We start from the raw sequence: 13,942 nt of genomic DNA on the forward strand, positions 1-13,942 counted from the left end.
ATTTTTTAAATTCGCCTTAAACTAGCCTAGATGTAACATTTATTGATCTTTTTTGCGCTATTTCTGGCAAGTGCGCTGTTATTGCCTCTTTTATGTCAAGGCTGTGCGCGTGACACTTCTGTGTCGCTGTGTTTTCGGTTTGGGAGGGTGAGTTGAGAGTAGGTATTTATTGTATTTTGATAACCATGATCAATCCTGTATTTTTGAAGTATGTTCGTGAACGGAAATGCATGTCTCTTGTGTTTACCAACAGTTGGTTCTGTCCCAGTCATTTTTTACCAAGGTGCAACATACCTAGGACAAGGACAGCGCATTTTTGCGGTCACAAGCTTGAGCTATTCTATTCTATTGTTACCTATTTGTTCTTTGCCTATGTGTTCACATTTACCCAGTAGTGCATATGACCGTTTCTCATGTTTAAATGACTTCATATTTTTTTAGTATTTTGCTCTGAAGTCTCGCCTCCTTTGAACAGGTTTAACCCAACATTTAGGTATCGTTAAGGCAGACGTTGCTGGAGCTGCCATACCTATGCATGTGTTTTTTTTTTGCAACAAAGGAGAGGCGGAGGCCCGCAGATGTTTTTTGCCCAAGAAACTGTAATGTTGGTTGTAGGTTGTAGGTTCTGTTTGGTTAGATTGTTGCATTCCCGGGGTAGCGCCTCTCCTTTTGTTGCAAAAACGAAATGTGCCTTATGGCGACTCATGCGATGTCTGCCTTACCGAACAAAGAAGTGTCCTCTCATCTGCTCACACAACTCTGGCTGGTATTGAGTGACTGGACGCAGGCCCTTGCACTGACCTCTCATTAATGGCTTTGATTATCTGTTTCAGGTTTCTTTGTCAGATTCTCCTAAAGCTACAAAATGAGGGACTGGCTGTTCAACATCCATGATGGTTATCTGGAGAGCCTGTGCCGAGGATTCAAAAACGGCATTCTGAAGAACAATGACTACCTGAACTTGGTGCAGTGTGAAACTCTTGAGGGTGAGTTTGCTGGGTGATCCATTGATGTTTCTGATCGGTTTAAAACTTGTTGGCCATTGATTGCTTACATCACACGCCTTTCTAGTCTCTAGGTAACAACAAGTTGAAATGCATTACATTTTTGTCCAGCCTTCAATTTGTTTGCCCATTTGCTTTTACACCACAATCTGAATGAGATGCGATTCAACTCAAGTGATGAGAAAGTGATTTACTAGTTTGTAAAGTGCATAAATGCCATTTTATTTTTGTAAATGTATCAGGAATGGATTGCATAGAAACATGTTCAAATCAGTAACTTTGATTATTTACCCAAGATCAGTCTCTGTTCAACATGATAAAAACATGTTCTTGGCAAGACGTGCCCGCTCAACAGCATACAAATTTTTACATTTATTCCATTTTAGATATGTACCAGCATGATGACCATGTAGGGTGAACCATCTCACCATCTCTAATTCCCCTAATCCCCCTTCCCAGCCTGTGTTCAATCTGTGCACTGCACCTTTTTAGGCGCATTTTCAAAAAGTTAAGGACCAAATTCAAAACATTCACGTGCATTTCGAAGGAAGACGTTCTGAATTTGACCTTTAACTTGTTTGAAATTGCGCCTAACAAGGTGCAGTCACTTGTGGTCACTTGCTGACCCAGCCTGCCCTCTGTGACCCCTGCCCTGGTCCGCTTCTACTGCTGGCCCTGGTCCCCCCGACTCTGCCCAGTCCCCCCTGACTCTGCCCTGTCCCACTCTGACCGCTGCGCCGCCGCTCGCCCGGCAGACCTGAAGCTGCACCTGCAGTCGACCGACTACGGCCACTTTCTGGCCAACGAGGCCGGCCCGCTGTCCGTCACCACCATCGACGACCGGCTGCGAGACAAGCTGGTGCTGGAGATGCAGCACATCCGCAACCACTCGGTGGAGCCGCTCTCCACATTCATCGACTACATCACGTCAGTAACGGGGGGAGGACGGGGGGAGGGGGGCACATCCGCAACCACTCGGTGGAGCCGCTCTCCACCTTCATCGACTACATCACGTCAGTAACGGGGGAGGGGAGGGGGGACGGGGGCACATCCGCAACCAGTCGGTGGAGCCGCTCTCCACCTTCATCGACTACATCACGTCAGTGAGGGGGCGGGGAGGGGGGAGGGGGGCACATCCGCAACCACTCGGTGGAGCCGCTCTCCACCTTCATCGACTACATCACGTCAGTAACAGGGGCGGGGGAGGGGGGGGGGCACACTGCAACCACTCGGTGGAGCCGCTCTCCACCTTCATCGACTACATCACGTCAGTGACAGGGGCGGGGAGGGGGGCACACTGCAACCACTCGGTGGAGCCGCTCTCCACATTCATCGACTACATCACGTCAGTAACGGGGGAGGGGAGGGGGGACGGGGGCACATCCGCAACCACTCGGTGGAGCCGCTCTCCACCTTCATCGACTACATCACGTCAGTAACGGGGGTGGGGAGGGGGGGCACACTGCAGCTACTGTGTGGAGCCGCTCTCCACCTTCATCGACTACATCACGTCAGTCGGGGGGCGGGGGGGGGGGGGCACACTGCAACCACTCGGTGGAGCCGCTCTCCACCTTCATCGACTACATCACGTCAGTAACGGGGGCGGGGAGGGGGGGCACACTGCAGCTACTGTGTGGAGCCGCTCTCCACCTTCATCGACTACATCACGTCAGTAACGGGGGCGGTGAGGGGGCACATCCGCAACCACTCGGTGGAGCCGCTCTCCACCTTCATCGACTACATCACGTCAGTAACGGGGGCGGGGAGGGGGGAGGGGGGCACATCCGCAACCACTCGGTGGAGCCGCTCTCCACCTTCATCGACTACATCACGTCAGTAACAGGGGGCGGGGGGGGGGGCACACTGCAACCACTCGGTGGAGCCGCTCTCCACCTTCATCGACTACATCACGTCAGTAACGGGGGAGGGGGGGGGGGCACATCCGCAACCACTCGGTGGAGCCGCTCTCCACCTTCATCGACTACATCACGTCAGCATGGATGATATAACACTGGATTGGTGTCTCGTGGAAATTAACATTGGGATCTGCGACATTGGGATTAGGCCTGCCATCTAGCGAGAGAATTATCGTAAGTTAGGAGCAAGCCGAGTGAACGCTATCTCTCAGCATTATGACACACGTGGGTGTGGTGTGTTAGTTGGCTCGAAGTGCATATTCCCACGAGTTGGAGGTAATCTAACTGGACCTGAGACGACAAAAAATGTCTTAAATGCTTGAAAGCCAAAAACGTCAAGCAGCCTTTAGGTAATAACGAAAATAAAATGCGTAAGACGGTGTGCATTGAAACGCCCAGTCCCATTGGCTTGTACGAGCTTTTATATGGCCATTTACTCACAATGGTACAGCAGTTTGACAATATGTCATACATATTTGGTAGGCTTATTCCTTCTTCTCCGAATTTCGCCCGATTTTCTTCATCTTAGTTAATGTTACGGCACGTGCCACGTGCCAACTTAGGGGTGTCGAAATTGTTCCACATGAAGTAACTCCGCAATGGCTGGGCCCATTACAGTAAAATTTCGTCAATAGTTAGGCACCCAGGGCCAGTGGCCAATGCATTTCCATGTGTCACTATGGGGGTGCTACTGCACGTGCGCACGTGCGGGCTGCCGCTTCCATATCTCAAGAAGGGCTGGGCGGATAACACTCAAACTTGGTACACAAATGTCACATCGATGCTCGCACTGCATTGATCAGTGCTTACATTGGTGCAGAGTCGTAAAGAAAACGAGGAAATGAGATGCGTGGTGTTTATGCCTTTCTGTTCCAGCAGCTGATTGATCCGCAACAGGAGATCCTTGTTTGTGAAGGCTTCGTCTCCCTTTTCCACTCCTTGTTTAAAATAACATTAACAATGTACGAAGAAGATCAAAGTTGTTTTAGGCGGCTATCTTGGGCCAGGACTGCGGAGTTGTAGTCAGAGCCAGCGGTTCTGTTCCGACTCGGAATCGGTTGATTTTTAAAAGCTGTAGTCGGAGTATGAGTCGAACGTCACCGAAAAGTCATCGACTCCACAGACTTACCAGGGCTGCAGAGTCGGAGTCTGTATGAATCGACAGTTCTGCCCGAAGGAGTCGGAGTCGATATCTGGATACCGGAATCGGAGTTGGAGCCAAAGTCACTGAAATTTCATCGACTACGCAGCACTGGTTGGGTCCTTTTCATAGAGCGTCTTGAATGGCATATTGAGCGGCAATGACGTTAGCAATTCCGTTTAACCTTTTCATTAGACTTATAGATAGTACTTACGTTCGTTTTGTTCTTTGATCGGACAATTTGCTTGATTTAGGCCAAGTAAAGACTCATGTGAAAAATAGCGAAAACGACACGTGCTGGCGAAGTCTCCAATAACTCCCTGTTTCACGATTTAATGGGGAAATAACATGGAACTGCTTATCTTATTACTGACCCTGCACATAAATCTATTAATTTCTTCGCTTTTACTGACATATAAAGACATAACCTTTTGAAAAATTGCACAACAAGCCTGCTACTACACCACACTCCCGTGTGTCACAATGCTAATCAGCGGCGTTCACTCGGCTTGCTCCTAACTTACGACAATTCTCCCGCTAGATGGCAGGCCTGAGCTCAATGTCGCCAAAAACAGCGAAGACACCAATCCATTATTATCTCATCCATGACGTCAGTAACAGGGGGAGGACGGGGGGAGGGGGCACATCCGCAACCACTCGGTGGAGCCGCTCTCCACCTTCATCGACTACATCACGTCAGTAACGGGGGCGGGGAGGGGGGCACACTGCAACCACTCGGTGGAGCCGCTCTCCACCTTCATCGACTACATCACGTCAGTAATAGGGGTGGGGGAGGGGGGGGGGGCACACTGCAACCACTCGGTGGAGCCGCTCTCCACCTTCATCGACTACATCACGTCAGTAACAGGGGGCGGGGGGGAGGGGGGGACACTGCAGCCAGTCGGTGGAGCCGCTCTCCACCTTCATCGACTACATCACGTCAGTAACAGGGGGAGGGGGGGGGGGGGAGGGGGGCACATCCGCAACCACTCGGTGGAGCCGCTCTCCACCTTCATCGACTACATCACGTCAGTAACGGGGGCGGGGAGGGGGGCACACTGCAACCACTCGGTGGAGCCGCTCTCCACCTTCATCGACTACATCACGTCAGTAACGGGGGTGGGGAGGGGGCACACTGCAGCTACTGTGTGGAGCCGCTCTCCACCTTCATCGACTACATCACGTCAGTAACGGGGGAGGGGGGGGGGGCACATCCGCAACCACTCGGTGGAGCCGGGCACATCCGCAACCACTCGGTGGAGCCGCTCTCCACCTTCATCGACTACATCACTTCAGTCAGGCAGTCATGTCCCGGGAATTGGGGCCGCATCGGTGCGGTGACTGTCACCGGTATCAGCAGATCTTAAAAAAAAAAAACATTTGCTTTGCTCTGAAATAATTTGATTGCATCATGCACGTTGCCGTTCGATATCATTTAATGTCCGCCATGCTTGCGTATGGACGGCAGGAGTGTTGTGGCGCCCAGACTATGGGAGGTATGTTAAATTGCGCTGGGACCGCGCTGGCGCTGTGTCACCGGTCCCCGCCCCGGTGATTCAGCAGCAGTGGCGCAGACTACCTGAACTCAGTGAACTGACACATACTTCACCATGGTTATCACCAGCGCCGCTTGTACCGGCGGACGACCCGAGTTTTCCAGGCCTGGTCCTATCCCCCTGTCTCCTGTCCTGCCTCTGTCCCTTCGATCTCTGTCCCGTCCTTGGCCATTCGCCCCCTGCCCCAGTCTGTATCTGTCTATGTGTCTCCCGTCATGTCTGCCCTGTCCCTTCACCCCTTCCCCGTCTGTCCCTTCACCACCTCCCTGTCTGCCCCTTCAGCCCCTCCCTGTCTGTCCCTCCACCCCTTCCCTGTCTGTGCCTGTCCCCTCTCTGTCTGTCCCTTTACCCCCTCCCTGTCTGTCCCTTCACCCCCTCGGCTGTCCCTCATTCCCTCACGCCGCCGGCTGTCTCTGACCGTCCGTCGACCGATGGCTCCCGCAGATACGGCTACATGATCGACAACATCATCCTGCTGATCACGGGCACGCTGCACCAGCGGCCGCTCTCGGAGCTGCTGCCCAAGTGCCACCCGCTGGGCAGCTTCGAACAGATGGAGGCTATCCACGTGGCCTCCACGCCGGCAGAGCTCTACAGCGCCGTGCTCGTCGACACGCCGCTCGGTGGGTCCGCTGTCAGGGACGGTGGACTGGGCTGGTGGAGGGGAGTCAACTGGGGGAGGGTAGAGAAGGGGAGGCTCCCATTGTGGAGCCGAGGCTCATCGGGTGGCGGGCAAGGACGGACGCTGGCGGTTACCTACGCTGTGACATCAGGATGTGATTGTGCTGGACTGGGTGTGACGTTTTTTTTTTACTGTTAGCCCTGTGGGATAAGAAGTCCCTTTGTATATTTATGACTTCTGCTATCGTCTTGTTCTCTGTAAGTGGTAACATTGCCGGGATGTCGATGGAATATGATGTTACCGTTACGTTACACCAGTACCGGGACCCCGCCCGGTTGTTATATAACGTTAACACCAGCGCCGGTACGCAGCCCCGCCCACCGCTGTACCCGCCCCCGCTCACTGACCCTGCGCCCCGTCCGTCTGCGCAGCGCCGTTCTTCGTCGACTGCATCTCGGAGCAGGACCTGGACGAGATGAACATCGAGATCATCCGCAACACGCTCTACAAGGCCTACCTCGAGTCCTTCTACGGCTTCTGTAAGAGCGTCGGCGGCACCACGGCCGACGTCATGTGCGAGATCCTGGCGGTGAGTGACGGCATGTGCGAGATATTGGTGGTGAGTGACGTCATGTGTGAGATCCTGGCGGTGAGTGACGTCATGTGTGGAGGTGGTGAGTGACGTCATGCACGGAGCTCTTACGGTTCGCGGTCAGTGGTGAGTCGGTGAAGTTGACTTATAATATCTAAAATGTAATAACCTTACTCTCATATTAGCCGAAAAGATAAAAATTAAAAAAGAAAAGCAGTATTGGGTGTTTTCGGCTTTAAACCATTAAAGAAGTTGACTCATAGTCGGTTCTAGCTCATGGAGCGTAGAAGGTGTTACATAAGGTCGTGGTTTGCTCCTGAGGCATTTTTTATGTCAAGAGCGCAGCGCGAGAGCGTATCAGTCACGTGAGTTGGAGCCAAGTGCTGCCGCCCCCGGCCCCCGCCGGGGCGGCCCGTGAGGTGGTGGTAGGTCTTGAGATGTGGGGGGAGGGGGCTGACAATTTTCTGCCTTACACTAGTGTAACTTTGCCAGTTTATCCAGACCCACTTATTTTTGGTGTTCTCCCATCGGGCACTGTCCCGTCAGTTATCCCCACGGGACCTGCACTCGCTGGCTTACCTTTTCGAGGCCTTGCAATCTCAAAAATAGCTGTTTTCCGTCTTGTATATTGTGGGGTGGAATTCGCCGGTACCACCTTCCCATTAGCGTCGCCACGGGGGGGGGGGCAAGCGGGGCAGCTTGCCCCCCCCCCAACCTCGGACCGGGCACCCCCTGAGATCGATACAGATCCGATGAGATTTTGGAGTCGGGAAAAAATGGGGGTACCTTTCTGAGAATGTCTGTGAGGTCAGACTCGGTTGGAGCGTGCAGTTTAAACCAGAGTCTGACTCGCACTCGCCAAAATCTTGAAGACTCCGAGTCCAGACTCGGAAATGTCAATGCTGTGATTCATTCCATGTTCCTAGTTCGTTCTTTATTACATTTTACAGCTGATTTTCATAAGTTTTGGAGTGCTGACACAATTTTCGTTCAAAGCGTGAAACGAAATCTTCGAGGCCTTTCTCAACTCTCGTCAAATGTCTGCGAAAGGCTCAAGTACCAACGGTCGTCAAGTTAGATGTATCATGTAAGTGAATCCTAATCTATAATCTAAGATTCGGAATCAGGTGAGCCCCTACGATTTGGACCAAACTTGGTCGGTGGATAGTACGTAACGTCCTGATTACGATGCACCCAAAATCTAAGCTCGGCCCGCCATATTTACGAAGTTACGGATGTTTGAATTTCAAGGTCATTCGGGAGAGCCCCTACGATTTCCGTCAAAATTTGTGTACGGACACTCTAGATGCTCCTCATTACGAATATCACAAAATTTAAGCTCGGCCCGCCATATTTACGAAGTTAAGGAGGTTTGAATTTCAAGGTCATTTGGGTGAGCCCCTGCGATTTCCGTCAAAATTGGTATACGGACATATTACATCCTCCTCATTACAAATATCATAAAAGTTAAGCTCGGCCCGCCGTATTTTTCAAGTTACGGAGTCACAAAGTTACGGAATTTCAAGGTCATTCGGAGAGCCCCTTCGATTTTCGTCAAAATTTGTATGCGGACACATTACATGCTCCTTATTACGAATATCGTAAAAGCTAAGCTCGGCCCGCACTATTTCAAAAGTTAGAGCTGTTTGAATTTCAGTGAGTTTCAAACGTCAGTAACTTTTGAAATAGTGCGGGCCGAGCTTAGCTTTTACGATATTCGTAATGAGGAGCATGTAATGTGTCCGCATACAAATTTTGACGAAAATCGTAGGGGCTCTCCGAATGACCTTGAAATTCCGTAACTTTTTGCTCCGTAACTTGAAAAATATGGCGGTCCGAGCTTAACTTTTATGATATTTGTAATGAGGAGGATGTAATATGTCCGTATACCAATTTTGACGGAAATCGCAGGGGCTCACCCAAATGACCTTGAAATTCAAACCTCCGTAACTTCGTAAATATGGCGGGCCGAGCTTAAATTTTGTGATATTCGTAATGAGGAGCATCTAGAGTGTCCGTACACAAATTTTGACGGAAATTGCAGGGGCTCTCCCGAATGACCTTGAAATTCAAACATCCGTAGCTTCGTAAATATGGCGGGCCGAGCTTAGATTTTGGGTGCATCGTAATCAGGACGTTACGTACTATCCACTGACCAAGTTTGGTCCAAATCGTAGGGGCTCACCTGATTCCGAATCTTAGATTATAGATTAGGATTCACTTACATCTAACTTGACGACCGTCAAGTACCGTACAAGTGTCGCAGGGCTCATGAGCTTGCTTTAAACAAAGGCTCCTAAGGAGCTCCACTGAGCCCTAAAGAAGCTTTCAGAGGGCCCAAACGGGCCTCTGAAAGTCCCACTGGTGTCCATGTTCTCTGAGGGCCCATACAGGGATCTTTGAGCCTTCGAACATTTCTGAGAACCTTAACTGGCCTCTGATAGTTCAGCCAAACTTTTGACGCGACAGACTTTGCTAACCCCAAGCCGGCATCTGATGGGTCACAGCTCACGTGTCCCTCTGAGGTCCGCAACACATGTTTATTATGTCCCTACGTAAGGTCCTTAGGGATTCGACACAGACCCCGAGGGTTCACACTGTTATCCGAAGGCTCCAGGCTCACCCTGGGCCTAGTCTCTTAGCGCCTGCCGCACACACTGGCTTCTGAGGGCCCCACCTTGTGCTCGGAAAGCCCTAAAGCACCACGTACACGTAAATATTTGAGGTGACCCACGCCGATCTCCGGGATCCTAAGCATGCTTCTGAGAGTCAGCACTGACCCTGAGTGGCCTGAAATGGCCTGGAAGTCCCAAACCTATCTCTAAGGGATCCCTTGCCGCTATGCCGTGCGTAACTTTTGGTTCCGTTTAACAGTTTTTGTTCGCGTTTGCAGCGCTTCCCTTCACACGAAAAACGAGATACTTTTGTTCACACTCGAGTGAACAAAACACTTCCTCTCACTTGAGCAAAGATGAATTACTTCCGATTCACACTTCCGACATTCACTCTCCGCCGAATGCCCAACTTAGCTACGATCGGTGGCTGGGATAAGTCCTATGCATTTCACGTAAAACCTCTGCATGCATGCGTGAATGGAGATTTTAGCAGGGTGATCCGATTAAATGGAGCGTTTTTCACTTTTTCTGGGTAATGATCATGAGCGTCGAGCGTCTACACAGGGGCCCTCTGCAGTGCGTCGGCAATCGCAGCCACTATATACTATAATTCTACCAGTCGTTTTTGTCATGAAATTTCGAAATTTCGAATTTTTCTGTAAAAAATTACATGTCATAGCTAGAAGAAAACCTTTGTCACCATCGGATTTCTCGCACCATTGCGCGTCGAATGATATGTAAAACGAGTGAGTAAAGACTGGGGAAAGGCAAGTTTTAACACAAAAGTTGATTTTGCCCCCCCCCCCCAACCGAAAATCTCTGGCAACGCCTATGCACCTTCCTCTCCACTGCCCAGTGCCCACAGTTTGAAGCTGAACCCCTCTCCCTGCTCCCTGCAGCTTGAGGCTGACCTCCCCTCCTCTCCCTGCCCGCATTTTTAGGCTGCTTGCTCCCACCCCTGTTCTCGTGCAGTTTGAGGCTGACACTCATCTCCCCCCGCTGTCCCCCGCAGTTTAAGGCTGACCCCCCCCCCCCCCCTGTCCTTCGCAGTTTGAGGCTGACACCCCTCCCCCTGTCCCCCGCAGTTCGAGGCTGAACCCCCCCCCCCCCTGTGTCCCCTGTAGTTTGAGACTGATCCCCCCCCCCTGTAGTCAGCAGTTTGAGACTGACACCCCCCTCTCCCCCCCGCTATCGGCAGTTTGAGGCTGACCGTCGTGCCATTATCATCACAATCAACTCGTTCGGCACGGAGCTGAGCAAGGACGACCGGAGCAAGCTGTACCCGCGCTGCGGCAAGCTCAACCCGGACGGCATCGCCGCTCTGGCGCGCGCCGACGACTACGAACAAGTCAAGGCCGTCGCCGAGTACTACGGCGTGAGTACCGAACGGCAGGGTGTAGTACGGCGTGAGTACAGAGTGGGGGATGGGTGATAGTACTACGGCGTGAGTACCCAGTGTGGGGGTGTAGTACGGCGTGAGTACCCAGTGGGGGAGGGTGTACTGTACTGCGGCGTGAGTACCCAGTGGGAGAGGGTGGACTGTACTGCGGCGTGAGTACCCAGTGAGAGAGGGTGTACTACGGCGTAAGTACCCAGTGGGAGAGGGTGTACTGTACTGCGGCGTGAGTACCCAGTGGGGGAGGGTGTACTACGGCGTGAGTACCCAGTGGGGTCTAGTACTACGGCGTAAGTATCTAACGGAAGGGTGTACTTGGGCGTGAGTACCGAAGTAGTACGGTGTGAGTACCGAGTGTGGGGGGTGTAGTACGGTGTGAGTATCTAACGGGAGGATGCTAACGGCGTGAGTATCTGCTGGCGAGTACGACTGCGTAAGTGCATGCCGGGGAGGGGGACGTGCTATCTGCAGTGGAGCTGCTGTGTATATGCTGAGCGGCGGCAGGTCTGTGTTTTCAGTCCGCCTCATTCACAGCCCGGTCCGGTCTGAACCGTCCCGTTCGTTGTAGTACCGGCTGTGGACTCATCTAACCCCCGTCCCTCCCCGTTCTCAGGAGTACCGCACTGGACGTGTGTTCTGACCCCTCCCCCTCCCTCCCCGTTCACAGGAGTACCGCACTGGACGTGTGTTCTGACCCCTCCTCCTCCCTCCCCGTTCACAGGAGTACCGCACTGGACGTGTGTTCTGACCCCTCCTCCCCCGTCCCTCCCCGTTCTCAGGAGTACCGGATGTGGACTCCTCTGACCCCTCCCCCTCCTTCCGTTCTCAGGAGTACCGCACGCTGTTCGACGAGGCCGGTAACAACCCCGGCGACAAGACACTCGAGGACAAGTTCTTCGAGCGCGAGGTGGGTGGGCTGTTCTCTCTTTTTTCGTATGATAATGCAACTGTTGGAGAAATATGTACCAGAAAGGGTTCTGTGGGTACATACATTTGAAAGGTCTTGCAAGGAAACAGGCCCTGCTGGAAGAAAACAGTTAATAAGTCGGAGACCGCTGGAGTCTCCTCCTCCACGCAGGTAGCTGTATTTATTATGCCGATTATGCCTGTAGCTAACCCCAGTAGTGACAGTGTCATACTTTTAGCGGAGAAACGAAGCGACTGGTTCTGTATTTGATGAGTTTCTGAATTACGTGCCGCCGTCCCGGAGTTCCCACCCCCTGCCACGTCTGTGACCGGGGCAGCCCCGCTGTAGTATCGTGTACACGCTCTGACCGGGCCGCCGTCCCGGAGTTCCCACTCCCTGCCACGTCTGTGACCGGGGTGGAGGACCCGCTGTGGTATCGTGTCTGACCGGCCGCCGTCCCGGAGTTCCCACTCCCTGCCACGTCTGTGACCGGGGCAGCCCCGCTGTGGTATCGTGTCTGACCGGCCGCCCGTGCCGCTGTGGTATCGTGTCTGACCGGCCGCCCGTGCCGCTGTGATATCGTGTCTGACCGGGCCCCCCGGACCGCTGTGGTATCGTGTCTGACCCGGCCCCCCGGACCGCTGTGGTATCGTGTACACGCTCTGACGGGGCCGCCGTCCCGGAGTTCCCACTCCTGTGACCGGGGCGGACCCGCTGTGGTATCGTGTACACGCTCTGACCGTGCCGCCCGGGCCGCCGCAGGTGCGCCTCAACATCAACGCCTTCCTGCAGCAGTTCCACTACGGCACCTTCTACTCGTACCTCAAGCTGAAGGAGCAGGAGTGCCGCAACATCGTCTGGATCGCAGAGTGCGTCTCGCAAAAACACAAGGCCAAAATCGACAACTACATCCCAATCTGGTAGGAGTTAGAAAGGCGCGGTCGGCGACTTCCATTGGACGAGGGCGTTAGAACGAACAGCGCCAGATGGTCGGCGCTGATTGGTCCAGATCTGGGCAGTCCGTGGCGCTGATTGGCGGAGCCTGATTGTCGGCCACGCTGATTGGCTCACGCGCCTGAATTATTAGCCAGTTCAAGGACCTCTGACTGCTATTTGAATAACCCGCTGCAAAAAGAGTGATCAATTTAGGTGAAATAACCCCACAACCCCATTAGGTATATTCTGTCAGATTTACGTTATATCTAGTTGTCTGAGGCCGCGGTCCGATGTGTGTGTCGGAAGTCGCGTTTTTAACCGGGGCTGGCACTGGCGAGTCCCGCCCTCAGTGTTGTGTTCCAGAACCCAGAAAGCTATCACGCGAGCTCTGTATGTAACTGTTGAATGGCCGGATAGACTACACTTATGTCGATGGTCCGCGCAAATCATGTGTGCGTGTGTGCAATTATTGATTTATATACCTACATTTTGTGATGAATAATTGTATAGTCGTATGCGGCTGCATATATGCGTTCTGCGGTGTCGTGGAGTCTGTGTGGCCTGTCTGTGGGCCGGGTCGACTATAGCGCGGCCGCTATTGTACATTCCAACCGCCGCCGGCGTTCGGCCGCCGCCAACGTTAGTAGTGAGCGCCGCGGAGGAGCCACCAGAATAAAGCCACGAACCGACCGACGCGTACTCTGTGCTCTGGGCTGGAGAGGGGGACCCAAGGCCCGAAATACGTGGGTGGAACCGATGTTCGGCCAGGCTTTAGGCTATGTAGATTCCTAGAGATAGAGATAAAAGGCTGCAACAGACTCCTTCCGCAGTCAGGAAATCGCATGCGAGAGTCGATTTAAATACATTAAATTGCGCTCTCATCAATCGTGCGCACCTCCCCGAGCATGATTGATACTAGCAGGATTTAATGTACCTATTTGAAAAGGCTCTCGCGTGCGATTTCCAGACTGGCTTGAGTCTGTTTCACTTTTTGGCCGGAACACAGCTTTCAAGCATGAAATTGCGTCTCAGCACCTCGCATTGGAATACTATGGCGTACAGGGGCGCGGGAACTACTTTCAGACTGAGGGGGGGGGGGCACACCATATTAGATATCAACCTAGGGTACCCCAAATCTAGTTTTCTCACCGGTTTTAGGCCACTTATGTTTCATGATTCATCCCTCGACCTTTCGAACAAAAAAGAAAACATTTGCATAAAAAAGTGCGGTATTCCGTCTCAAAGTTGTGGGGGCAC

At 52.7% G+C, this 13,942-nt stretch overlaps 1 protein-coding gene across 2 annotated transcripts; it reads left to right on the forward strand.

The window, feature by feature from the left end:
* Positions 1-65: 65 nt before the first annotated feature.
* On the forward strand, positions 66-13,378 carry LOC122369502 (V-type proton ATPase subunit d). Of its 2 annotated transcripts, none has more exons than XM_043344294.1 (8): positions 66-147; positions 834-986; positions 1,760-1,931; positions 6,062-6,240; positions 6,671-6,828; positions 10,645-10,821; positions 11,672-11,749; positions 12,512-13,378. In XM_043344294.1, exons 2-8 carry the CDS (start codon positions 866-868, stop codon positions 12,671-12,673), a joined length of 1,047 nt encoding a protein of 348 aa, XP_043200229.1. In that variant the 5' UTR covers positions 66-147; positions 834-865; the 3' UTR covers positions 12,674-13,378. The 2 variants fall into 2 exon arrangements, with proteins under 2 accessions (XP_043200229.1, XP_043200230.1); XM_043344295.1 differs by having other exon boundaries at positions 81-158.
* Positions 13,379-13,942: the final 564 nt, after the last annotated feature.

The sequence above is a fragment of the Amphibalanus amphitrite genome, unplaced genomic scaffold (genome assembly GCF_019059575.1).
Source record: "Amphibalanus amphitrite isolate SeventyFive unplaced genomic scaffold, NRLGWU_Aamphi_draft 001042F_arrow, whole genome shotgun sequence".
In the NCBI taxonomy this organism is placed as follows: domain Eukaryota; kingdom Metazoa; phylum Arthropoda; class Thecostraca; order Balanomorpha; family Balanidae; genus Amphibalanus; species Amphibalanus amphitrite.